The sequence below is a fragment of the Taeniopygia guttata genome, chromosome 1 (genome assembly GCF_048771995.1).
Source record: "Taeniopygia guttata chromosome 1, bTaeGut7.mat, whole genome shotgun sequence".
Lineage (NCBI taxonomy): Eukaryota > Metazoa > Chordata > Aves > Passeriformes > Estrildidae > Taeniopygia > Taeniopygia guttata.
Window position 1 is genome coordinate 35,189,559 of NC_133024.1, and position 27,870 is coordinate 35,217,428.

General features: G+C 36.9%; 1 protein-coding gene across 2 annotated transcripts in view; it reads left to right on the forward strand.

Annotated features, from left to right (window-relative positions):
• The window catches only part of TMEM135 (transmembrane protein 135), a 158,596-nt gene that overhangs the window by 79,819 nt on the left and 50,907 nt on the right, over positions 1 to 27,870 (forward strand). For both annotated transcript variants that reach the window (XM_072926903.1, XM_030269009.4), the window contains exon 6: positions 19,336 to 19,382. In XM_072926903.1, coding sequence (XP_072783004.1) covers positions 19,336 to 19,382 — 47 coding nt within the window. The remainder of the gene's footprint in view (positions 1 to 19,335; positions 19,383 to 27,870) is intronic.

Sequence of the window (27,870 nt, forward strand, 5' to 3'; positions counted from 1 at the left end):
TGGCTAAGAAAAGGTTCCTGTCTTGATTTCTTATCTCAGTGCATTTTTATGCAAAAACATAAATTACAATTTGAGATTACATTACTAATTTTGGAGTGGAAAATACTTGTTTAGCATTTCAAATGCTGTACTTATGTCTGAAGCAGATAGAATAGTTTGGGAATTTGGAAGCAATCTCTTTGCATCTTCACCCTTCCCCATTTTTGTTTTTTCCAGTATTTTCTGTTGGGTTTTTTTAAGGTGCTATCAAGACAAAGTCTTTTCTTACATTAAATAGAGCAGATTTCTGCTTCTATAGCTTTATCCCAAAAGTGGGAGCTATGGCAGAAAAGTGTGGTTAGAGAGTACCAGCGTTGCTGGAATGGTACTGGGATAACTGGGCCAGCCTGTTGAAGGGGAACTCTTTGGACTGGTCTCACCATCTGATCAGAAGACTGTGGGAAAGGTTGTCTGTGAGTTACAACATAATTTCTGTGCTGCCTGCTATTAAGATGTCTTCAGTCCCACAGCGCTGAATGTGAAAGGTTTCCTAAGAAGGGATTTTAGGAGAGCTAAACTTAGACAAAGCTGCTTTTATTGCTGAAATACCTCATTCAGTCATTTTCCCAGTATAGATGAGAGTTCAGATTTGTCTCCATTAATTCCCCCAGGGTATCCTAAGGAATTTTATGCAAGATCTCTAAAGAATAGTGTTTCTGTTACTTATGTTCTTATCTGACATTATATTAAACATTTGAAAATATGCATGTTAAACATTTGAAGATATAGTAAAGAACCAGAGTTGCTTCAATTTTTCTTTGACCCATTCCTGTATTGTAGGCAGATTATAGTATCAAAATACTGTAGTAAATCACTTAGTAATTAAATTCTTCGTTGGTATCTCAGGAATTTGAAATTCCTTTGGGTTTTCCCACTACCACCTTTGAAGATAAGGCCTGATTTGTCATGTGTTACATGATTCTAAAGTAGTTGTTGCTCAGGTGACCTAACAAGCAGATCAAAATGGTGCTCTATTTGGGGGGGAGAAAATACTTTTAAAAGTTGTTTTTTTTTTAATTTAACAATTTTTTCTTTAATGTCTACAGATTTAGCAAAGTGATACCCTTTCAGAATATACAAGCATGATTATCCAGTTATGTAAGACTGACTTATTATTAATCAAAACCTTTCAGGTGTGAGTGTTTTTTTTTTAATTGGAAGCAAAAGCTCCTTGTTAAAGGTTCAGTACTTACTATAGGTAAGACCTAAGAAAGTTCCTAATTTAAATATCAAAGCTTTCCAATGGAAGACACATTTTCAAGAGACCCAGAAGATAAAAAAAATTAATTCTCAAATATTACTTTGTTATTTTTGAGTTGTTGATTTTTTCTGCTGTTTAAATTTTCTGTCTTGGATTTGTTTCTGCTCAAAAGCACAGGGACCTCAGGTCAGGTTGATAAAGGCTTCTTACATTAAATCTGCTAGTATTAAGTTCTCATTCAGTTTTAATGTGATGTGTATGTGTTGTGAATTAAATTTTTAGTTTTAAGAATCTGAATGGTGATAAGGGTCTGTGATTTTCCCCCCAGACAATATTTTTATGTATGCTTCTCCCTTAGTCATAAGCACAGTATTGGTTAGTGTCTGAAGAAGCATTTCATTGCCTCAGTAGTGAAGTAGGTGTTCTAGGAATAGTATGAAACACTGCCAGAAGTTCTGGATGCAATCTGAGAACTGCTTTGATGTTGTGATATCTGTACAGGGATACCAAGCTTAGGACCCCATACAAGGCTCTGTTTAGTTTCTTGTTTTTGCAGTTTAAAGTAAAGCACTTGAACACAAAGGCAGCAACAGAAGCCCCCTAATATATTTTTGTTGTTGGGGTTTTTTTTTTTTTGGCTGTTGTTTTAATTTTTTTTTTTTTTTGACAAAGGGCAGCTTGTAATTAGGGTTGAAAAAGACTCTTAATGGTGTACTAATTTATTCCCCTTCCTTGTCCTGACAGGTTTAATTATTCCTAAGTATCAGTGAGTAGACTGATGACTAGCTCAAAATTGACCAGTTCCATTGATGATTGGGCAGTGGTAAAACTGTTCCTTACAATTTGGTTTTTGTTGTTTTTTTTTTTTTTTTGTGAGTTGTACTAGTGATTTATTCTTCCTCAGGTAACCTGTGATTTACTTAATTGTAGATAAGCCAATAAGACATTTCCTTTACTTCACATGAGTATTTTTTTATTTCCTCAGTCATCATCCTGACTGCAATTTAGATGGTTTAAAACAGCTTTACTGGCTGCAATATTTTCTCCTGAAGTTAGATTATAACTTTCTTTCCAACACATTTTAAAAATTAAAGTAAAATTCCCTCTCTTTTGTAATATTTTTTCTTTCCTGGGTTCCTGGAATATTTTCTAAACTTAAAATAACTCAACATGCTGAACTTTTCCATATTGTCTCCTTCAATGTCTTCAGTGTTATTTTCTTTTTCCCCTTTGCTTCAAGAAACACATCTTTCATGTCGCTCACTGGCTAGGGAGTAGCCGATTTATACAAAGACCAAACCGCCTACCAAAATGATTCTCCTTTATAATTTCCACAGAAATTGAACTCCTTTCCTGCCTACCTGTCAACCTTTTTTAATGCAGTGTTATGTTAGTGTTTTATGTATTATAAGAGCTATAATGTTGTATCCCACTACTGAGTGATTCATCTCATCTGACAGATAACTTCTGTTGTGTACTGCTCAGCTTGGTTATTTCTCAAGGAATGAGGACAGATGAAGATTATCAGTTGCACTTTTTTCTGGAGCTGAATAGCATAATTCTGCAAAAACATAATTCTGCAACAGCATTTTATTATGACAAGTGATAAGGAGGTAGGGCACAGAAAAGTAAGGAGGGCATAATTCTAGCTAAAATAACCCCAGCAAACCTACTCCTGTGTCAGTAGATAGAGGAAGAAAATTTACTTTATGGGAGAACAAAACAGATTACTATGTGAATTAGAATAGTTGACTTTTTATTTTGTTATTTTGCTGATTTGAGTTGATATTTTACTGAGTCTTCATGAAGTGGTTTCATGATGAACAGACATCTGTCCAAGCTCTGTTAGACTTGTAACAGAAGCAACTGAATTACACAAGACCAAAACAGCATCAGTGAGTGCAGCAAATGCAGTGAGTTGTGCAAGAGGACGGCCTTGGGTGTGTTCTGATCTCACCTGGTGCTCCAGACTCCCACTTGAAACAGTCTCCCACTTGAAAGCTTTGCTATTACTACAGTTGAAGTGGAAAATAAGTGTTTGGTCTGAAAATAGAACTTTGCTCAAAGAAATGGTGTTCTGATATTCAGAAAAAAAGCCAGAAAGCTGATAGAGCATATGGATGCACATCAAGAATGATGGGAGAAAATATCTAGAAGATGCAAACTCGTGAACTGAAATAATAGGCATGTTATATTCCCCTTGGCTGGCATCTCAAATATCTTTGTAATGGTAGAAACTAGTTGTTCAGGCCCTGGTCACTGCAGAAATTTGATGCAGAGTCACCAGAAAAAATGGAGTAGAATGACAGAATAATTAAGCTTGGAAAAGACCTCTAAGATTAACTATAACCTGGCATGCCAGGTCCACCACTAAACTTATGTCCGCAAGTGCCACTTTCACTCATCTTTTAGATCCTTCTGAGGGTGATGACTCCACCACTTCTCTAGGCAGCCTCTTCCAATGCTTGGCAACCTTTTAGGTGAATATTTGTTTTTTATAATAGCTAAAACAAACCTCCATTGGCTACAGCTTAAGGCTGTCTTCTCTTGTTCTATTGGTCCTTCTGTGGGAGAAGAGTCCAACCCTGCTGGGAAGGAAGTTGTTTTTAAATCCTCCCTCCAGAAAGTTTTGAACCTGGGAAGGCTGGTGCTTTTACTTTGGATAATGCTTCTTCTCTGTGTGAAATGCCTCTCTCTGTCCCTTATTGTATCTACAGACAGTACCATTTCAACAAAGATAATATACCCAGGTCTTACCTGCTTCAATTCTAAATATGTTGAGGGGTTTTTTTCAATATTTCTTTTGTTCTCAGTGGGGGCTGAAATTGATACTAAGTAGGTCATCTAAAATGTCAAAAACATTAATACCCTATGTTATTATGTGATGGCATAATTTTGATTGCATGAATGATGTATCTGAATGTTATTATTTGCAAGATGTTTCTTTGAAAATACTAATGTGAGCACAATAGTTCATTTTGTTTACCAGAACTATTATATTTATTTTCTGACTTTCAACCAAATATCTATAACATAAGTAATCTCTTAAGTATTAATCTATTAAATAAAGTCCAGATCAACATTTTATCTACATTGGTATTGCATTTCTACAAGGGTTTTTTTCCTGTAATTTGATAGCTGAAACTATCGGTTCCTGTTGTATCCTGGTATGTACTTGCTTGAGTTTGTGTAACCTGATCTATTTGTCTGAATTTTGGCTGCTCTGGGATGTGTGCTGTCTGCTTGACTCCACTCTGCTTTTGTCTCCCTAGTTTTCACTTCTTTAATGATTCCCTGCAGTCTGTGAACATTAAGGTTCATGTGAGGTCAACCACACCCAGCAGATAGTGACAATTGTGCAAATAATGACAAATATGGGGGGGGTTACATGGTGTTTCCTGTATTTAATTTAGAGGCTAGTGATTTGTGAGCAGCCTGCAAGGATGTTCCATGAAGTTTGGTTTATCTTTAGGTCCAGATTTGAATCTCTGAGTATGCTCCTCTTCCCAACCCCCTTTTGTATTTTGCTTTTTGAAAAGGTCCTGTAAATTGAGCATGTTTGGGGATCTTCTGTCTCAGAGTTTGTCTTTTTTTTATGCTTTGTATGTATTTTATTTCTTTACTTTTAGGGGTTTTGTGTTGCCAAAGCTGTTTCTGTTTAACCACCACCTGAACTTGGGTAGCATGAAAAGGAAACTGGTCCCGCTAAGGAATAATTTTAGTCCCTGATGACAGTGAGAGCGCATGGAGGGAACACAAAATATTTTCTTATACGTTCCAAGAAGAAGAGATGGCTCTAGGCTAGAGATACCTTTTACAAAGTAAGAAATGATGTGTGCATACAAGTGATTGGAAAGCTCAAAAATTTTCTTTATATCGGTCTTTGTATCAGCTAATGCTGAAAAATAATTTAATAGTACTAGTGACAGTGCCAAAAGAGGTAGCAAGGCAGCAAGTTATTAAAAAAATATCATCAGCAACAATAAAACTCCCTCTTTTTCTTTCAGCTTTTTAATAAGCCTGTTCTAAATTGTAAGATGCTTATACTCTGATTGAACAGTTTCTGCTTATACTCTGAATGAACAGCTGTTGTTAGCTGGTGGAATATAAGGAGCTCTTGGCCTCCCCCAGAGAGCCCTTTGTCCATGCAGAGGTGAGTGCAGGGGGGTGTGGTGCTGGGTGCTGCTGGGCTGTTGTGGCTGCTATTAAGGAAACAAAATGAAAATTAAATCCTTTTGTTTCTGCCTTGGATTTGGAGAAATTACTAAAATCTCTGAAATCTCTGGAAATTGTGATATAACAGTTTACTCAAAGATTTCAGGAGTATTTGTGAAAGCATTCCCTTAAATATGGAATAATGAAATTTGATGAGATAACCTTATATGTCATCTCCTTTTACCTCAGTTGTCTGTGTTAGCAGAAAGAAGTCTTTGTTCCAGGATACTTTCACTAAGATATACTGAAGTCTTCTTTTGGTTGATTGATTTGTTCTTACATGCTCTATTGGGAAAAAAGAAAAGGCACATCTATATGTGATGGATGCCCTGATATTATGCACTCTGTCATTTTACAGAGTAGGATGTGCACTTAAGCTGTTTTACAGAAAAGTCTTTTGAGACTGTTGAGGAAACAGGCCAGAAACATAATTATGCCAAAGCTGCTGACTTTTAAAAAAGAATTTCCAGTGATAATAGGATTTAAACTAAATGCAGTTTAATTTCAATTCCATTGCTGCAATTTGCAGGAAGGAAATTTTACTTAGAGTTTACATTTTTCTGAGTTTGAATTTGTTAACCCCTTGTGTTAACCATAGTTGTGGCACTTTGCATAGCTCTTCTTTTCAGCATTACAAACATAAAACTGGTAAAATTGTGGTTCAAAAGAGAAGGTTCCAGCATTGTTGCATTGCATTTAGATGTTCTCATAGCTCGGTTATGCTTCTGAGTACAACTAAGATAGCATTTTTTGGTGCAATAGGGAACTGGCCCCACAGTTTGTTCCTAGTCCTATTTTTAGAGAATTTGTCTGGGAGTGGCTGAGAGATTAAAAGATGTTTTTAACTGGTCATCCCTGAACCCAAGGGTGTTTGGGTTGTTTGATTTACATTATAATCATCCATTGTCTTCAAAGTTTAAATAGTATTTTTTTGTATAATGCTGTTTTGAATGCCATTTTATTTCATTAGCTGGGAGTTAATCTACTCACACCTTGGCTTGGGAAATACAGGGTTTCTCAGTGGTGATTTTGAAAAATTGAATCAGTTTAATGGAGCAAATATGTAATGACCACCTATGGATACATTTCACCTTTTGCTGTACTGCTTTCAGAGTGCCTATTCTATGATCAAAAAGCCTTTAATTGTGGGATTTTAACCAAATCATCTGGCCTTCTGCACCATTTGTGGTGCATCTACAGGTGCAGAAGACAGAAAATTAAATTGTTTCCTGAAAGAGTGATGTGTGGAGCCCTGTAATCTTCACTAGCTAAAGCTTGTCCATGTGTTTCAGAGTGATACTTAATGAGACAGTTCAAAAGGGCAGCAGGTGTGTTCTGGAGAGCAGGAGGGAATCAGTTGAGCTCTTTGCTGTTGTATTTGAAGATGCTCCTGTTGAGTCATTTTACACAGTTCAACTCATAATGTGCTTTCCTTCACTTTTTTTCTTATCACAAGAAATCTTTCTAGAGTTCTTGTACTTGTTCTTCATTCTTTGCTGTCAACCAAATCAGACAGGTCTTTCAAATGTACTTGTGTTGTGGCCCCCTGGTCAAGCCAAGGTGAGGTAGACACTGGTGACATTTAGGACTAATTGGGGCTGAGAATTATTTGAATGCAATATTTGGGGGAAAAAAGCAATCTCATAATACTTTGAAAATGTGTTATTTTTGAAGATTCAAATCTATAGGACTAATTTTACAGGAAAAAAGATAATTGATGATGAAGTCTTTCAGAGGAATAATCATCTGTATTAAATGCAAATGTTTCATTAATAAAAGTGTTTAAATAATATTCTCTTTTCTCCTACACGTAAAAATCATATATATATATATAAGCCTTTAAATTTTTGAAAATAAATTATTTACCTTATTTTTCCATAAACAAAAATTAATTTAAAATTTTTTGAGGTTACTAGTGGAGTCAGACTTTTTCAGATGCAAGTTTTTCTCAAGGGATACTTGTTTTGTGCTGCACTGAAATTTGGAATGTGCATATTAGAAAAGAGTTGAACTCACATGTGCCATGTTGTACTATGTGCTCTGCATAGACCTGGTGCTCAATGTTAGCTGTGTTTCTGTAGCGAAATCAAGTGTGAAACAGGTAAAAAAAAGCCACAATTAGCAGCAGTTCAAAATTTTGTTTAAACATCTTGTTTGTGGTATAGTCTCTTTAACACTATTTTTAGCATTAGTTAATGTATTTTGTGTTTGAAAAAGCAGTGATGCAGTGCTTGACGACTCTGAGGTAAAGATTGGAAACGTTGTGAGTGGGAGAAGGTGTTGAAAGAAGATCAGACTTCTCTCTCAGGTCTAGCTGCTGAAAGGTGTTCTCATTTGAACTTGTTACTTTGTCACTCAGAAGTGCTTGCTGAGTCTCCCCTTGCTGCGTAGTGTCTAGATGAAGGAGAGCCTAAGGTAAATCCGTAGCCCCTTGGCTAACAGAGATAATGCGCGTTCCCAGTGATGTAGTATTTGACATTATTTGCATAAAATAATGAACAACTTGAAATTTTTGAGTAGCTTCCTAAAATGCGTCCAGAAATTTGAAACAACTGGGCATGGAGATGCTGCAACAGTGTCAAGAGCCCATTAAATTTAGCTGTGTGGTCAGTTACAAAGGCAGCTGAGCTCCCTGTTGTGACCTTTTCAAGTTCCCAGTAATTTTCAGGGTGTAACACCATAGTCCTGGGCATGGGTGCTGTCTGCAGTTAGCTCAGTGGATTACACAGCTGTTTACTAGAATTAGAATTTGGGATTTTCATTCATTTTCATGATAATGTTTAATACTGCTAAATGAAAAATAATCTTTGCAGATGAATTGGTTTAGATCTTGATAACCAGCTCTTATTACATGCTTTTCAAGGGTTTTTAAACTCTCTTTATCAAGGTAACTTCTTTGAGGTGTTTTGTGCACAATTGTGACACTATTTGACTGTGCCCTCATTTATATTTTTAAAAAGTTACAAAAAAATAAAAATCGTGTTATTACAAAGTACTGCTGTACTTTTGAAGTTCTCCAAGAGCAGACTCGAAGGATTTGGCATACCAGGTAACCTACATTATCTGTCCCTTTTGCTTTTTGTTTCTGTCCCCTTTTCCTACTGGTCTAATACCACAGTACGGATACAGTTTGCCATTGTGAATTTTATTCACCATGATGGATGCTGTGAAAGATGTAATTTGAGGGTCTGGGACAGCCTTTATGGTAGTCCTCCTTCCGCAGCTCCCAGCAGGAGAAGCTGTGTGCAGACAGCCATCCTCTCTTCCCAGAGGAGAGGAAAGGGTGAGAGAGGTGGGGGTGCGGAGCAGAATATGGCAGGGGTGTAATATAAATGAAATTGTGACCATTTTAGGTTTTTTTTTTTATGTACCAGTTACAAAATGCTGTATTCTGGTTTTGGATCAGCAACAAAATAATACCTCTAGGCATAAACAGCCACACCAACTTGTAAATATCTAAGAGAATATCTAAACAATGGCCAAAGGGCATAATCTTATGTTAACCTTGTTTCAATTTGCTTATGTTGTTTTGATCTTATTTTTTTTAATGTGTTGTTGTGGTAGTAACAATAGCAGAAGGAATAAAAATTAATCTGCCTTCTCAGTAGCATTCTCTGCTGGTTCCAAGACTTTTTCCTGAACCTGCAGGTGTTGTGTGGAGAAGTAGGTGACAGATCTTCTAACACTAAAGTGGTTGGTAAAACAAACAAGACAAAATTAAAACTGCTGGGAGAAAAAGAAGAATAATATAATCTATACTGTTTGTGTTAATCAAGGTGTAATAAAGTTCTATAATAGAGGAAGTACAGGTGTTTGCTGGTGTGTGAGCCTTTGCTGTGTAATCTTTTAAAATTAAATACTTCAGTAAAACACCATTATTTTTCCACTTATTTCTGTGTCAGTTTTCAGCTTCTGTATCTTAAGTCTAAGAATATTATAGCTTAATAAAAAGATAGGGAAAATCACTGTGAATCAAGCTAGAACAGTTTGTAATATTGCTTCATGGGCTTCTGCTTAGCATCTTCTCTTTCCACTCAATCCCCATGTCAGAGGTGGCTATAAGGACCACCAGAGGGGTCTCTGTAGAGTTGGTCTCCTAAGGACAGCCATTACCAGCATCCTGAGATCTTCCCTACTGCAGTGATGTGGATGCTGAGGGAAAAGGAACCTCCAGCAGTGGGATGGAGTAGACATTTGTGGCAATAACTCAAGTCCTTCCTTTCACATGCCATGCCAGTATCTGTACTTTCTCAGGAAAGTTTACTGGAAAGTAATTCCATCGCAGCATGAACTCCTCTGTTCAAGAGATAACACAATCAGTGTTTTCACCCCCTTCCAGTCAGGTCTGATTCTCTTTCCTTACATGCTCACATAAATGTTATTTTTCCAGAGCTCTCGTTCCCCTGAGGAGCTGACTGTGTCTTATGATGACAGCCAGTGTCAGCTGTACATTGTGGACGCTCCACCTATCTGGGAAAATGTGAGAGACATTTTAGCTTATCAATTTAGCTATTCCCCCTCCTCACATTCTCAAGGAGGCTCTTGCAAAGAAATGCATGTAGTTCAGAATGTTAATGAAATCTCTGCCAAAATTGTGAAGAGATACAGGAATGTTAAATGACATCATATACAAGGTGCCAGGATTTATGCGCAAACATAAATAATTATAATAAATTTAAAATAATTTTCCTCAGTTAGTAAACATCAAAATACTGCTGTGTATGTATATATAGAAATAGCATTTGTGTCTGCTAGTTGTACAGCATTTTTAAGAAAATAAATGCACAATTCCTGAGCATGTTCTTTAATGGGTGTTTCTGGCTGCTCCATTGGTTTCCTCAGCCTGTTCTTTGCCCTGCCCACAGTCTCAAGTGGCAGAACAGAGGGGGCAGATATGGGTGTGGGCATGTGGGGCAGGAAGCTCTTAAGCCCAAAAGATAACTATTTGTATGTTGTAGTCAACATACAATAAATCTGAGCGTGCCAGAATTTTTAGTAATTTTAAAATTTGTCCACCTAACTGACTTTAATTATCAAATACACAGATAATAGTTAAACGGTTGCAATAGTGGGAAAACCCTGCTTTTTATGTCTGAATTATTAAAATAGATAATTTATTTCTACCTCTATAACCTTGTCCCTTTACTAACTTTTAATGCATATCAGAAATTCATCACATTCTGCTACTTTTCAGAAATTTTACCAGTATGAATCATTACTGGATACAGTGGCTTTCATGATGCTGCCTTGCAGAGTGTTGTGCTTATAATATTAATACATGTGCTTCCCAGCAAAAAACTTATTTCAATACCTGTAAACTTTTAAAGATTAATGACTTGCAGTTCCTTTTTGGATACTAACGTAATATCAAACCTTGTAATTCTTCAGTGATTGTGAGCTCTGGAAGAAGAAGAGACAGATAGGAAGAAATTCTCATGATGGAGATGAAATCTTGGATGATTGCAAGATGAGCTAAGCAGTTATGTTCAGAAGCCTAATACAAGACATCTGCACAGACTACTAAGAAAATTTATTGAACTTTTAGTATTTACTACATTTGTAAAGTTCTTGTAGGATAAGTAACCAGATTTAAACTTCAGCTTGCGTATGGATTTAATACTTAGAGATGTTAGTGTTTTTGTAGTTTTCATTTGCAGTGTTGTACTTGAAGTATATCTCTAATTCTGCCTTTTCAATATAATTTGAATAATTCACAACTAATTCACATTTATTTGTCAAAATTACAATGGAGGGAGGTTCAAATCATGCTGGTTGAATTGACTATGTTGTTAGTATCCGGCTGTGATTTGATCTGGGTGTGGCTGAAGCTATCTGGCCCTGCCCCTATTCAGTCCTTGAGAGCAGAAGATAGTTGCTTTCAGGTGGGTCATGACTAGATTTGTTTTTCTGTGTATCTCTGTCCTAGCAGGAGACACATGGAATAATCATCAAAAAAAGGTGCTGGAGGAGGAGTGATGACTACATATGTTCATGTTGCCTGAAAGTACTTTGTAGTTTCAAGTCAAGCTGTGTGCATGGCCCAGCAATGGGCAAACTTGCACAGCAACATGTGTAGCCATCATAAGGAACTTCTTAGGTTGAAGAAGGATCATAGTGACCCGGTCCCAGATTTTTAAATGTGGATTGGAGGTGTAGATTTTTTAAATTGAACTGAGTACAGTCCAGTGGAATAATACAAGACTTGTTTTTGTTGGTGAAACTACAGTGTCATTTGGTAACTACTTTTTGGGCTTCAGTCTCTCAAGCCTCGTGTGTTTGTGAAAGCACTGGGCTCTCTTGAGAAGCTTCCAGAAAGGATATTCAGTGGCTCTGTCACTGTATGTTGTAGCTCTGTTTGCTATGACTAGTAGAATATGAAAAATGGGGGAGGAAACTTGACAAGTGTTTTTTTTCTTGAGAAAACAAATGAATGCTGAAATGCTTAGTGATAGGTATGTATGTGTCTGTATATATTGTATATATGTATATATATGCATACACACACACACACAGAATTTGTGAACTAGAAAATCAAAGGTTTAATTTTTATTTTATTCATTGCTGTTCTTCTGGGACTGGCAGGTGCTCCCAGTCTTGGCTCAGTTACTGTCTGCATTTGCCAATTGTAATCTTTTAATCGCGATCCAACAACAGTGGTTTAACAAGAATCTATATAATCTCTTGTTTAATAACACATACTAGTGTTCCTTTTGATCTTATCAACCCAGAGATTGCTTCAGACTTGCTGGCAGAAAAAAAATCAGGAGCCTCTAACAGCTGAGTGTTGTAGGTGTAGCTGAACTGGCCCTGTGCCCAGTAAGTATCTGACAAATTGTTTTCTGCATTTTCATAAAGCCTATCAATTTTAAAGCAGCAGCAATTTTGCTTCAAAAGTTATTTAATTTCAGCTAGGAAAATAATCATTATGTGATGACCATGGTTATGACATAAGTTTTCGCCATTACTTTTGATAGGTTGTGAAGTTCTCCACAGATATGCGGCATTTCCATTAGAGACAGAGATAAGGTCTTACAAAGATTTTTGTTTGACAGGATCAGTTAGAGAAAGAAGGTAAACCACTGCATCTCTTGAAGTTACGTTGGAGATGTGGCTCCATTTCAGGATTTCCAATTGGCATATACCTTTTGGGATTACTAGAAGTTTGAGCTTGGTGAAGGGCAACCACCATTTTCCCTAAGTCCTTATGCTTTTATACAAAACCAAATAACCTGTTTTCAGTGTAAAATATCTTTGTCTTAAAAACTTCATTAATGACATTTCTGTACAGGAAAGGAGTGACTTCTTTAATAAGCATTGACAACACTGAGAATGGAATAGCTCAATTTTGCTGCTTGCTGCAATTCTTAGGAATTGAGGAGTACACCTAATAGAAAAATAAAGGATATTATAAAGAGATTTAAATGGAAATTAAAAAAGGAAAAGTAAATAAAAATTTCTGATTACTATGTAAAAGAGAAGAGATATTATATGACTTCTCAGTAACTAGACAGTGCCAGCTCAGCAGGTACAGACAGTAATGTTTGATGGTGGTTGCATTTACTCTGTTACAGCTGTTGGATCTTGGACTCAGAGTCTCAGTTGTTCCAGATCTGTATGTGCCTGAAGAAAGTCAGAGAGCTTTGCATTCCCGCTTAGCTCCTTCTCTCTCCATGGGGGATTGAGAAATAAGGAGCTTGTGGATAAATGTAGAAATGGTCATTGAAAACACCCTGGCCTTGTCTAAGGCACTGTTTGGTGCTCTAAGGTGCTGTCTGTAACACAGCACTGGTCTTGGAGGGGAGGAACAAGAGATTTGGACACAAAAAGCTGGAGGGTTGCAGTAGAGCTGGAGTTGCTGCAGGATTTGGGAGTATGTTTTCCGTTCAGTTTTCACTACATTTTCAATAAAGTATTAATAAGTTATTTGACAGACCTGAAGTATATATTTTATTCAATACTGACATTTAAATAAAAAGAACAGATTCAGAAGCTTTTGCTGAAGTGTGCACAAATGCATGTTTTAGTATTTATGATACATTTGTTTTAGAGACATGCATCAAACTAGAAAAGTAATCCTATTTTTTTTTGAATGCTGATGCCACAGGAGACCATAAAATCATCCAGCTGGATACTGATCAGTAGTGGCTGGTGAATCTCACCACAAACTGCATTAAGTGTACACAAACCAGTCGATCCACGTTTCATTAAATAATCTTGGTAACCGTAGAAAAAGTAGCCATTTTACTAGTTTGAGTTTGACAAGACTTTAGGTTCTAGCTGTAATTTGAGTTTTTTCTACCAAATTATGGAAATTTTTTTTATGGAATTATGGAATATTCCTGCAGGCTGGTACTCCAGCCACCTCCCTGTCCTCTCTTGAATAAGCCAAAAGTGTTAAGATACTGGCAACTTTAGTTTAATAGTAAGTAGTGTAACCTGGGAACCTGGGCATTGAATTGCTTTTTGCATCTGCCTCTCCTGGTGTTGTTTAGTTCACTGACTGGTGGGAGTAGAGTTGTGCTCTGCAGAATCTGCTGTACTTGCCCAAAAAGAACATTGCTCTAAGAAGTGCGGGACGAGTGACCTCCCCAAAGTAGATAGGATAGGTAGATAGACAGGACAGTGAATAGATAGTTTTCCTGCTTTCTGTGGAGAGCAGGGAGAACTAGTTCAGTGCTCAGGAAAACCCCTTGCCAAACCCATTGCTGATGTAATCTAGTGTTAAGTGGCTGTGTTGGCCCTCCTTTGCGCTGTGTCTCTGTAAATGCTGTTCATGGCAGTGATTTCAGAGGTGTAGCTGATGCACTTGGCACCTCCCCGGTTTTGGGCTGAAGTTCTCCCTTTTAGTCCCGTATAGGTGATGATGTAACTGTCGCATAGGAGCTGCTGTCTCAGCTAATGGTGACTTATTTCATCAGGTAATTGTTTACCATGGTAATTTCTTGCTTGAGGCATTAAATAATGGTAAAAAACCCTATTTATATTAGTAAGTGTTATCAGATAAGATTTTAAGATGCTAAATGTAAAGTAACATGGCTCCTGCTTTTATGTAAGTTCTTTTTCGTGTCTTTTGATATGACTTCTGGTATCTATCTAGAAGATCTTTTTTGCTCTTTTACTCAGAAAGACTGTGATTTTCTATCCCTTTTAACTATTAGAGAATTACAGAAAATTACATGCTTTTAAAAGTAGCTACTTTTTATTGGAAAAGGTTAACCAATGTATTTCACAAAGACAGTTCATTGATTAGGATGTGCAGGTGGAAAAGAGATATTCCATACATATATATTTCCTGGGTCGTGGAGTACAAGACCATTACATTAATCTGCATAGCTAGTTCCATTATTTTAATTTGTTTTATTTTGGTTTTGTTAGAAGGGAGTTGTCTTTAGAGATAATATTAGTGAAAAGAACTTTAGAAAACATTTTAATAAGGGCAGTAACACGTCTTGAAATAAAACTTGGGAACTTCAAGCAAGTATAGCTTTGGGGGCTTACTGTTACTGATGCTTTGGTTTTTATTAGACTGATTAATATATATGGAAAAAAACCAGAATGGCTTTTGTGTACAACAAATCATTCTTCATGTCTGAAGTAGGGGTAAATTAGAAAAATAGATTGTGTAGTCAGAAGTCCCATGGAACATCTTCTGAGATCCCTGGTATAATAATAGATAGTAGAGCTACTATGCTGCTATTCAACGGTGTGTATAAAGGTGAGAGGGGGTTATAACTTCTAGCAGCAGAGACAGCAGTAAACTCTTCTCTGGATGAATGTCTTTATTTTAAAGAATAAAAAATTACGCAAAATAGTTGGGGTTTTCTACTTCATATATTTTAAGAATGAAAATTTTTAGCCAACTGTACAAAGCTCCTAGTTATATATATCCCAGTTGTAGATCTTGTAACTTTGGAAGAAATTGGCTCAAGTACTAATTACTGAAGGGGCTTATTTCAACTGGGTTTTTAATTTTCCATGGTTTTTACCACTATGCCTTCCCTCAGAGAGAGTTTAGCTGGCAGTTCAGGTTTCTGTAGCACACAACCTCCAGGATCTAGGCGTCATAGTAGTAACTTTGTTTTTATCAAGTGTAGCTGTAGGTCTTGCATACATTGCAAAGTGGTTGATCAGGAAGATGATGGTTTTCAGACTTTATGAATACACTGGAAGTCAAGTGTTGTGTGCCAGTTGTTGAAGCTGCCTTAGGTCTTCCGTGAGCTGGTAGTAGCACTATGCAGTGTTGAACTGTAGTTCCAACACTCTGGATGCTTCTACCACCTAATATCACTGATCTGCCCGTTTACTTCCTCCTGTCTTCATTAAATAGATTATGAGTACCTTCAGTGCTTTCCTTTCAATTACTAGGTCTGTGTTCCTTTATCACAGACTTCAGTCCTACTTTTTATTGTGGCTCTAGGGGAGCAGCCTCCAATCAGAGACCTTTTGTACCCCAGGAAATCTGACTATAATGGAAATGCTTAAAGAAAATGCACATAACCTCAGGATTGAGTCATGTGTGGGAAAAGCCTGAATACACAAGACTCAAGTAGTTTTGATAGTTTCAGCAGTGTTATTTTTCCTTTCTTTGGGCCAAGATTTTTATCTGGCTATGAGGGAAGGTTATTTGTGAGCTACTTCTACTGGTGTTACTGGGTCTACTGCTGCCACCAGGGCAAGTGCTAACCACTTTCACCCAGAGCTTTTTGTTTTGTGCTCAGTGCTGGGTACTGCCAGATGTCACTTCCTGTTGCTGATTATACGAGGACTGAACTTTCTTGGGAAAAAATAAATACTGGCTTTGTCAGCCAACAGAGATCTGGGAAAAAAGTACCTCTTCAGTTTAGTCAGCAAATTTCCTTTTACTTTTTATTAAGGTTTAGCATAGTACAGTGAAGTATAACATAATCAGTTAAAGTACTGACATACCAAATATGCTAATCCATAAGGATTTTTCCTTGTGACCTACAGGCATCTCTTCATAGATGTTAGAATCTTTAGGGCATATCATTCTCATTAGCAACATGCAGGTTTTCTGCTTATATCTGTTTCTTCAGCTGGAAAGTTTCAAGGTCTGTATGTTGCCAAGTACATTGTGTTGGTCTTCTGTTGTAAATCAAAAAGTAATGGACTCTGCAAGAAAAATCCCAAGTGAGACTTCCTGCTCACTGGAATAGAAGTCTTAAATTCACTTAATATTTAGAATTCTATTTCTGTAGGCCTTAGTATTTTTCCTTTTTTTAAATTATAGTTATTTTAAAAACTAAAATGGGTACTGCATATTGTGCAGCAGTTATTACAAAAAATTCTAGAATGGGGGAAAAGTTTAAAAAAGGGTTTATTTTGAAAGTAGCTTAGATTTGGAGCACAGTGACAATTTTTCTTCTGTTTCTGCCTTATTTGTGCTATGATAAGGCAGTTTCTAGACTTTCCATGTGGGGCTGTGAAATTTCATGTAGAAGAGTCTGGGTCTGGTTTAGCCACACATTTTGCTGTCCTTCAGTTGACCACATATTTGTGAGACCCTGTCAAACATGCCCACGACATTTCTTGGATACATTTGCCTCTACTGTTCTTAAGCATCTCTGATAAAGGAGATTCCACAATCTCACAGACAACTTGTTCTGGTGTATCACTACCCTGGAGAGCTCTTTCTGTTATCTAACCAATGCTTTATTTGCTGTAGATTTAACTCTGCCTTCCTCCCTCTGTACTTGATGAGACAGATTTATTAGTATATGATAACTACACCAAAATAGTTCTCATATTCATCACTAACTACTTTTATAGTTTCAACAGTTTTCCAACAGTTGTACCCTACAGACCTTTTATTCCCATCATGATCTTCTGAACTGCCTGGTTTTGTCTACGCTTTTCGTTACTAGTGGTGCTCATGAGGTTCAGCAAAGGGATGAGTTGTAGCTCTGGTGAGGAATGGCACCAGTATATCCTGGGGGCATTGGAAAGCAGCTTTTCAGAAAAGAATTGGGGGTCCTGGTGGGCACCAAACTGGACATGAGCCAGCAGAAGCCCCTTCCAGCATAGGAGGCCACTGCCAGCAGGCTGAACAAGGTGATCTTTCCCTCCTGCTCAGGGCTGCTGAGACATGTCTGTAGTGTTGTGACCAGTGCTGCATTTCCCAAGCTGAGAAAGCTGTGGTGCTTTAGCCTGGAGTAGAAAGCTCTGAGGACATCTTAATTATAAATATAGATACTTGTTAGATTATTATCAAACTTACTGAGAAAAAAAAGGTAAAAAAGGAATTAAAGAAAAAAAGGGCAAGAAAAAGACTGTTTAGTGAAGTGGTTTTAGTATGCAAGGGCATAAGTGTTTTTTATTGTGATTTTTTTGTTTGGTTTGGTTTTTGTTTTGTCATCCCCCACCCTACCACACATCATCCAGAAAACTGGTTCTTTGCCATATCTCACTTATTTCCCAATATTGTTGCTCAGGCTGTCAAGCCGCCTTCTCCCTGTGTCTCCAGAATAACCTCCAGAGAATTGATGGTTGTTTAACTGATCAAATACTTTTTGAACTTTAGAGGAATAGGGCAGATATTTTTGAGTAGAATTTGTGTTTAAAAACAAGACTGCTTGTCTGCTTTTGCTGATAGTTTGAAATAAAAAAATCAGTTGTCCTCATGAAATATACCTTTGCCCTAATTATTTTGTATAAAATTATTTCAGTTGTTCACATTTTTGATGCAGATTTTAAAAGTGTGATAGTACTGATGAAGGAAAAGGAAAAATGGGTAGTTCACACAACAAATGTTATAATGTCTTGTGTGACCTAGTTTTAATTCACATGCCAAAGGACCTAGAAAAGGGAAATGGTGTCATTTGTAAGATTTTTTTTTTTCTCTGAAAGTCATTGTAAAGATTTCCCATGCAAATTTTTCTCACACTTTCTGGTCTGTTATAACACGCTGTAGCTTCCTGTTCTACGTGTTTATAACCTTCTAATTTACACCTGTATCCTTTCATGATGAAAACTTCTTCAACCTTTGAAAATAGGTGCTTATATTTTCTGAAAGACTTGGGATATTTCTGTAAGGATTTTGCCTCCTAAATGATGGTATGAATATTGGCCGGTGTATCTAGAATAAATAAATATTTTCTCACTTGTGAGGTGTACCTGGCAAAGATGGATCGGCTTAAGGCAGATTTTCTTCAGCATTTGTGAGTCCCCGTGCAGGTAATAAGGAGGAGGTAACAGCTCTGAGCACCAGCAGAGAGGATGGCTGGAGGAAGTAGGATATTCCCCTCTTGCTGCTGGAGAGCTGCTAAGTTTGCTCAGTGACTCTTTTATGAGCATATTGATGATACAGAGCAAGACAGGATTATTCCAAGTGAGTTTAGCACTAAGCCAAACTATTAGGGTACTGTTGATTTGGAATAGAATTATCTACTCCAAACTTGCTGGAAAGCAGTTCAGCACAAGCACTTGTCTATGCAGATGTTTTAAACACCATGCCTTTTAAACTGGAACTAGTAATATGAGATTTGAATAAATCACAAAAGCAAAGACTGGTAAAATATGATGTTTAAATTTCAGTTATAATATTTTATTGCTTAAATTCTGTTGTTTTATAATTATTTTATTACTTGGTCTTTTATCACAGATGCTTTTAAAAGGTGCCATTTGCTGTGTCTGTTGTCCCACTACCCTGGTTTGGGTTTCAATTTTTTCAGCTTCTACAGGAATCATTTGAAGTTCTCTAGAAACTAGGCAATCCTTTTAGGTGGACTCAGACAAGCTTTCATTCTGGCCCCTCAAGCATATAAATAAAGTGTATCTTTTATAATAAAAGTTATAACATCTTCACAATCCAGAACATGCAGTAGTAGTGTGTTATGTAATAACACTCTTTCTTCTCCTTGTAGGTCCTTTTGTTCTGCATCACAGCTGCTCTGTTCATGTTCTTCTTCAGGTATGTCGCTGGTGTAACTATTTATGTTGTAAATATAGTTTTGAGCAGCATTTCTTAGAGCTTACTGCTTTTTGGTACTCCTCCGTATATTCTTCATTCAAGATGAATTGTCTGGAGTGCTTCAGTGGCATCGCCCAGTGCTGTGATCATAATTGGGCTAAAAAGGGAAATGTTGAGTCTTCTGGAAAATATACTGATTACTTAAGGAGTTTCATCTAAGTAAGACCCTGGAGATAAAACATAGTGTGAAAACAACTGAAATCTGCTTTTCATGGCTCTTTTTAAGAGCTCATGGCAGGAAGATCACATTTGGTCTTCTGGTAAAAATAGAGGAGAACAGGAAAATCAAATTTTGCGGTCTTAAATAATGCCAAATATTTGACTTGTGTGCGGGTGTAACTACTTTCTTTCAATTTAGAATAAACTTGTTTCACATGTTTTCACAAGTTATGAATTATACCCATTTTAAAACTTACAGTGGTGGGAGGTGGATGAAGCACTCATTTTCTTGTTTCTCTCTCAGATTGCAATATAGATGTATGTAATTTATCTTATATGCATTTAAATACCAGATCTCTCAAGTTTTCTTCATTGTATCTCAAACTGGAAAGATGTTTTTAAAGTAACCTTTGACTACAACCCTTTGGCTTAGAATTTTCTGCGGCATGCAGCCATCTATGGTTCTTCAAGCTGTATGATCCCCTGGTAATTGCAAAACTCTGGAAGCTGCAGCTTGTTTTTCATAATTCCATTACTTACGGATATTGGCCAAGAACAGTCTGTGGATAGAAGAAGGCTGTTAATTTAGGGGATTCGAAGAAGCATTCCTCCTTTCATGTATAACCTATTAAGAACCTTACATTGGCAGTCTTCTTGCTTTATTTTCTTCTATGTCTCTGAGTTAAGCCATAACAACCTCAGAGAATTTGACTTGTAAGGTTGAGGTTAGACACCTGTCTGCATGCATGCATGCTGGTCAAACAAACTCAGAGCACTAAAATTCCGGTCAAAACTATAAATGTTGTCTGATCTTGGAGGAAGCTAATTGTCTCTTACCTATGTCTTTGGTAATGAAGCGGTGTTCTAGAGAGAACCTGCAAGTTGAATCACAGAATCCTAGAATAGTCTGGTCTGAAAAGGAGCTTCAAGGTCATCTAGTTCCAACCCCCCTGTCATGAGCAGGGACATGTTCCACTGCACCAGTGCTCCAAGCCCCATCCAGCCTGGCCTTGAACGCTTTCAGAGATGAGACATCCACAGCCTGTCAGGGAAACCACTCACCACCACATGGTATGTCACAGTAAAGACTTTCTTCTTAATATCAAAATTAAGTTACCCCCTTTCAGTTTGGGGCCAATACCTTGTCCTGTCCTGCATGCCCTTGTAAAAAGTCCCTCTCCAGCTTTCCTGTGGCCTCTTTAGAGGTGAGAACTGACACAGAGCCCAGACGTATTTGGTGAATTTTTCCCTGACCTGATACAGAAACACTGGCAGTTGAGTGGTTTCCAAACCACTTTCTCTTCTAGAATGGTGACTCCATGCCAAGATTGATGGAATATTCTGTTGAGCAATCATCAACAACATTTAATTACTTTTGTCTTTGTGTTTTAACAGCAGAATTAAAATAGAGGCTCAAGTTTAGTTTAATTATTGGGAAAAAAAATCTTTGTAAACACCAATGAGTGTACTAAGACAAATTTGTCAAAAATAACTAGCACAAACTAGTTTTTGAGGTAATTTTTTCTTCCTTTCTCAGTATAATCAGTTTTGTGAGTCTTCTTTTGTGTGAAGACTTCTTCATATACTTTCCTAAAGAAACCAGGTATAAAGAGGTCTGGGTGAAAATATGTCTGGGTATTTGCACCCAGAAACACCAAACAGAGTCTGGGCAACTGCTCAGGGAGAAGAGACAGCAGAGAGGTCACTTAATCAGGGCTCAGAGTTGTACATTTGTGTGGATTGGCTGTGATTGTGAGCTGGTTGCTGTCTGAATCAATATGTGAATTAACCATTGATGCCCTTCAGTAAAATTTTGGACAGTCCTTGGAAAAATCCTGTGTGGAGTCCTAAGGAAGGCAATCTTCCTGTCTCTGTTGTCATCTAAAGCAGAAAGTAATTGGGAGAGTCATTAAATTACATTTCCTATTTAATGGCTCAAAATTGCTTCAGCTTTAATCATAAGTAGATCAAACTGGCAAAATCACGTTTATACTTTTGGAATAAACACCTTATTCAAAGTCAGATCTGTTTGGCTTGTAGAATATATTCCTGTTGACTATAAAACACTGCTAACTCTTAACAAGTATTTACTGACCTGAAAAACAGAAAGTTCTCTTTTGCATTGTACTTAACTTGTTCCTAGAGTGGCTTTTTGTTCTCTCCACCCAACTAAAATGTCAGCAAAGGTACTGAGAGCAGTAGCAGTCATGGACACCAAGATCATATAAAATGTCTTTTATTATTAAAGATAAAATCCTAATATCTATATGGTGTAATTTGAAGCTTAAAACCTTTCTAAAAAGAGATTTAATGTAAGTCTACCTCTACGCTTTGAAACTCTGACTGATGCTCGGGAGTTAAATGTTGCACAGTATAAAAGCAAAGTAGTCTTCTATTTCCTGAGTTCATATAAACTGCCTTATCTGTGATTATCGGGTTCTCTGATCTTTAAAATTATTACTGTCCCTAATAGGTAGCCCTGGGTGGAACTGCATTCCTAACAGCTCTAGATTTAACTAAATTTGGCTGCTTTTTCTGCTCCGGGTAGCTTTGAGCTGAATCATTTTCCTTGCACAGCTTGTACCGTGATGCACAGTAGCTGCATCAGACTGAGCCAGTGGTGCTGATTGGGAAAGCATGGAGAGCACAGATGCTCCACAGCATTCACATGGACTTTGGTCATTTTTAAGTAACTGCACAAAAGGTGATCTTAGCTGAATTGAGGAAATTAAAAGTTATTTGAGTTGGAAAGTTCAAAACTGTTTATTTTGTGGAAGAATTTAGATATGTTCTATACACCACACAGCTTCCAGGGCAGCTTTCTGGTTGTCTGGTTAATAGGAGCCTGTAAAGTTGAGTTTGCTTAGTGTTTCTTCTGGAAGGCCAGTGCTCTGGTTGATAAATATCCATTAAAAGAGAAAAAAACCAATATGGCACTTAATTGCAACATCAACCTCTCCCTTGAGGTGGGTGTCTTCCTACCTACTCCTTACTGTTGCAGGAAATACTACTGTAACAGATGTATGAGTCTTGGTCTGTGGAAGCGTAAACATTGTTCTTGATTTATTTAGATATTTTCTTTTCTAGTATATCGATTGTCTTCAGTATCTTGCTATAATCTCTATCATACATTGTTTTCTAAGCAACTTCTGTGATAATGGTATGTTAATGGGGCAGGTGTTTCATACTAGTTGAAAACTTCAAGCAGCCTTGATATTTATCACTGGAGTTTTCCCCAAATTCTGTTGGACTGTTTGAACATTATTGCATCTACTACAGGACAAGATAAAGACGGTGCTAAATCTCAGGAGTAAAGAAGTGAGGTTACAGAACTGAAATGGTAGAAGGAAAAACCAGGAGTCACTAGTCCAGAGTAGATAAAGTGAGAGGAAATTCAGAGTGAAAGATAAATTCAGAAGAGCAACACACAAATGAAGACAGTAGGAAGAAGGTAGGAGACAGTGACAAAAAAGGGAAGAAAAAAGGTCATGTCAGGAGACAGGAAAAAATAGAAGAATATACTAGGAAAAAAGCAGCTGAAATGCAGATGATAGGTTTACAAGCAACAGAGTTATATTTACAGACAGAGGAAGCATATTTTAGTGCAGTACTTTTTTATTTCTTCTCTTCCATCCATGTCTTGTGGTACTTTTCTTCTAACTTGGACCTCTGTTTTTTCTCAAAATACTTCTGCTATAGTCCATTGGAAGTGATGAAATGAGAATGCATTACTCATTTGTAGATGGCTGTAGTAGGCACAGTATAGATTGTTTCCCTTTCACCCATATTTGCCCAAGTATCTTAGATACAGAAGTGTGTCTGGGGAGAGGAATGTTCTTGTATCTGTAGGAATTAATTTTTAGGTGATACTGAACTCCACTGGGTCTGGGTATTTACTACTTACTCAAAAACCCAGTACTTATTGGTGTCATCTGATGTGTTGTGAGTAGGACTTCTTCACAGTGTGCTTCTTTCCTAAAGAAATCATGTATAGAAGGGTCTGGGTGAAAATACCTGAGGATATGCATGGTCTAGCCAACTCTAGTTCCCTTCAAGGAGAAGAGACGACAGAGAGGTCACTTGATCAGTCCCCAGAGACTGTTCTTAAAGTGTCTTGTAATAAAAGTACAGTTTTCTGTAATGCTTCTAATTGTTTTTTTAAATTGCAGTTCGCATGGAATTAAGTTTGTGGGTAGAAAGGTTTTGATTATACCATGGTTTCGTGCCAGTTTATTTCAGTTTGAATAATTCATGGTACTGTCCAGAATACTCTTCTAGAGTAATTGGATAGAATGAAATGAACAAGCAGGAGTGATCCTACAATGTGTAAAATAAATATTTGTAAAACACAGTGCAATTGTTTTTTTAGTAGCAGTTTCATTTTGAATAATTCACAAGAGATTTTTTTTGGAAGGGTGATGCAATGGTTGTATGTTTTTGTGCTTGAAGAAATCCACTTAATATAAAACTTGCAATCTCTGTACAATAAATGAACACCTACATAGAAATCCTATCCATATAAACTTACAAAATCCGTCAGTTTGGGTGAATATGTGTTGGCAGACTACAGTACTGGTTGCTATAGTAGTTAATCCTTAGGCCATATACCACCAGCTTATAATATGCACATGTTAATTCATCTGCTCTGAACCTTAGAAAGCAAAGCCCCACCTACGAGCTGAAACCAGCTATTAAGGAAGGCTGAATGTTTCTGCTGATTGATTGATCATGCGTTGAGGATGAAGGCTGCCTTCTCTAGAGATAAATGCTAGAGTGTTATTTTCTGAAACAGTCATTTCAGACAATCTGAAGCTACTGCTCTGATTTCACAAAGCAGGACATCATGTTTTTCATAACTCAGGATTTGCATAGCTCACAAGAGAAAGCTTGTGATCTCTTAGTGCCATTTATATATTATGTATGGATTAAAAATGGTTTGTGAAAAAAACACCAAAGAAATGCAGCTGCAGTGTCATATACTGATACTAGAGTACTGAAACTTGTGTAAAGACACTGAAAACCTTTGAGAAAGGTCCTTTTGTTTGCAGAGCCCTTTATGCTGTCTCATTAAGGAAATTCTAGCCTCCCAAATTACAGGTATTTGTTCTTCTTTCTCTGTGAAACACATATCCTGTAATTTATTCAGTATTTTTTACATGATATTTCAAAGTGCCTTTATTTTCTTTTAAAAATGTGTAGTACCGGTGCCATGTTAGTCTCTTGCTTAGTCACCTAAACTGCCTTCTGTGCTGAAGCAACTGCTCAAAAGATATTTTTGCCTTATAATTCTACTTTCCTGGTGCAGTAGAATCAGCAAGCTTAACAGTCAGAGTTGCTATATGGATTTAATATGAAATAACCTTCCCCTTTCTTATAAAGATTATGTTGGACCCTTTTCCATTTGCTGTAGAGTTACACGAGTGCATTAAAAGCTTCTGCTGTTGAATTATTATGTAATAAATCAGAAGAAAAAACAGATGAGAATTTTTTTTCTACGTTTATATGTTTTTTACTATCCTTATATAAACATCTCAAAGTTAGTGATTTAAATCATTGTTTTGGTAAATGTCATGAAACTTGATTTCTGAGGTATTTTGGATGACCTGGTGAGTAGATGAAAACATTCAGCCTCCTAAGAAATGCTATAAATACCAGTTTGCTTTATTTAGTGTGAGCAAAAGTAGAACATGGGTTGCAGGAGGGGGTTGGGGATGAGAAGATAACCTCCTGGGTTAACTCAGACACTTCTGGAGAGGCTCACAAACCAGCTAAAAATGCCCCCCAGAGACCTGCTGCTGGACTTGCACAGACTGGGTTCAAATATAAATGTGGGTAAAGGGTGAGATAATCCATGTTCTGATTTCTACTAATAGAATAAAAAGTGAAAAAGGATTTTTACTCTTTTTCTTTTCATGAAACATATTTTATTTTCTCTCATAGTCTTTTAGCAAACTTTGACTGCATTTTAATTTTTTTTTCCCTCTTAAATCTTGCTGTACCATATAGTACTTTTGGATTTAATTTGAAAAGAAATTTTGTGGATTGCTGAATTTTGTAGAGCTCTGTTCCAAACTCTGCTGCATTCACAGGAGAGGGACACTGATCTCTTCAGGCTAATGCTGGATACACATGTGTAATTAAGAAATGATAAAGATATATCTTAAGCATATTTTTATTACTGCAAAAATTCGAGATTTTTAGATTTTCATCCAGGTAAGAAGAATATCTGGAGCTAGAGATTTTACCAAAAAAAGTATATTTAGGGTGGAAAATTACAGTGTCCAGCAGGATTATGGTGGGCATGTTTAGTTGGTTTGAGTCTCTCCTGACGCTCTTGCACCTTCATTGTTTGCTGTGGCTGCTATACAATATCCATGAGCAAATCCCACTTTTGCAGTTTTTGTATTCTGCGAATCATTATTTTTCACCTATTCATTTGGGAGGTACTGGGGGAAGCAGACAACAATGGTATTCTTAAAATTAGAAGAAATCCATTTTGATCCCCAGCATAGCATTAAAGAGAACCTTACAACAATTAGATCTTTAATATGTCTCTAGGGCCTCTTTCTAGGGCTCATCTTCAGCTTTAGGCACCTATCTGATTTAAGTTAGGAAATAGGAGGGAAAAATGGGCAAATCTAAGGCAGTTTTTGTGTAGGTTTAACTCATGTTGAGGTGATTCCTCTCTCTAACTGATTATATAGGGGATTGTGCACTAAACTTACTTGCATAGCTCCAGGTAGAGTACATGTTGATTAACATTTTTGTTTAAAGTTACCTAGAGATCCTGTTAAAATTATTCTAAGGGATGGTGTTTGGTATTAATGAAATGCTGAGATACTATGATTTTAAGTTTTTTTCTAACCTATTCTGCATACATGGCCCAGATCATCTTTCTATTTCTTGGCTTTGATATGGAAAATATTTACCTTGTGTTCTGCTAATAAAAACAAAATAAAACAAAAAAATCCAAAAGGGGCATGTTTATTTAAATTATTTATTTAAGTATTGATTTTTATGGGTTATTGCCAAAGTTTTTGGATGGGAATTACAGGAAAAGGACATCATAGAACAAAGTGCTCTCCTGCTTGAAAAAAATATGTCAAACACTTGCAAATATCCTTTTATGTTCTAAATAGAATTATTGTAATTTTTACAGTTATAAAAAGTTCAAAACTTCAGTAGACTCTGTGATCTCTTTAGATCCTTGTCAAGGAGAAAAAGTGAAAATATTTATACCTTTTTTATGTCCTAGAGATACATCTTTAGAACTAGAAAGGCTTAAATTTGCCATTATTTATTTCCGTCTTTCAAAATGTACATGCCAATTTGGTAACAGTATTTAAAGTATTGCTTTAAATTAGAGATTTGTCATGTAACGTTAATTTTACAAAGTGTTTTTTCTAGTTTCTTTTCTTGAGAAAGAATGTGTTAACAATATATTTAGTTTAGTGATTAGAATGTAGCATTTATTATTCGTGTTTGCCTTCTGAATATATGTGTTTGTTATACTGAAATGTTACTAGAAGAGACATAGTCTTAAGATACCAGGAGTTATTGGACTAATTTCTTGAAAATACCTTGAGAGAAAACTTCTGACATTTTGATAATGGTCGTTGGTTGCATGATGCCTGTTGTATTTACAGTGTCTGCCAAGGCAATGCACACATCAGCCTGTAATCCTTGTACTGGTTATTTTATGGCCAGCTGTGCTGTGGCTGCCAAGCCAAGCAATGTCCCTATCTCTATGCCTACCCCCAGAAGAGGTGCAGAGTGCATGTCCATATGCACCATAGGAAACTAAACCAAATCTGAGAGTCTATACTGCAGGATTTAGGGATAAGCATAAAAACATTTATTCAAAGGGATAAGCATAAATATATTTACATTATTTCAAACACTCCTTGTGGTAGTAAGATCAAAGCTGCTGTTACCTGGTGCCGAGCCGTGCGAGTGTCATCTCTGCCTGCCCCTGTCCGAGCCGGCAGCTCCTTGGTCTCCTGAAAAGCAGGTGAGAGTGTAGGAAAAGTGAGATAGAGTCACAGTGCCAGTGTCACTGTCAGCAGAGAAGATCATTAGCATCTCTTTCCCAGAGTTGTGATTGATTGGGAGCAGTGGTGGTGGGAGCCAGGGGGAGGGAAGGGACTGGGAGGAGGCTCTGTATGGGGCTATGTGCGGTGGGAAAACAAATGCTCCTCATAAGTGCCTTTCAAAATATTTTTTCTTTGGATCTTCTTGAGGATGACTGATGGATTATACTGAGTTTCAA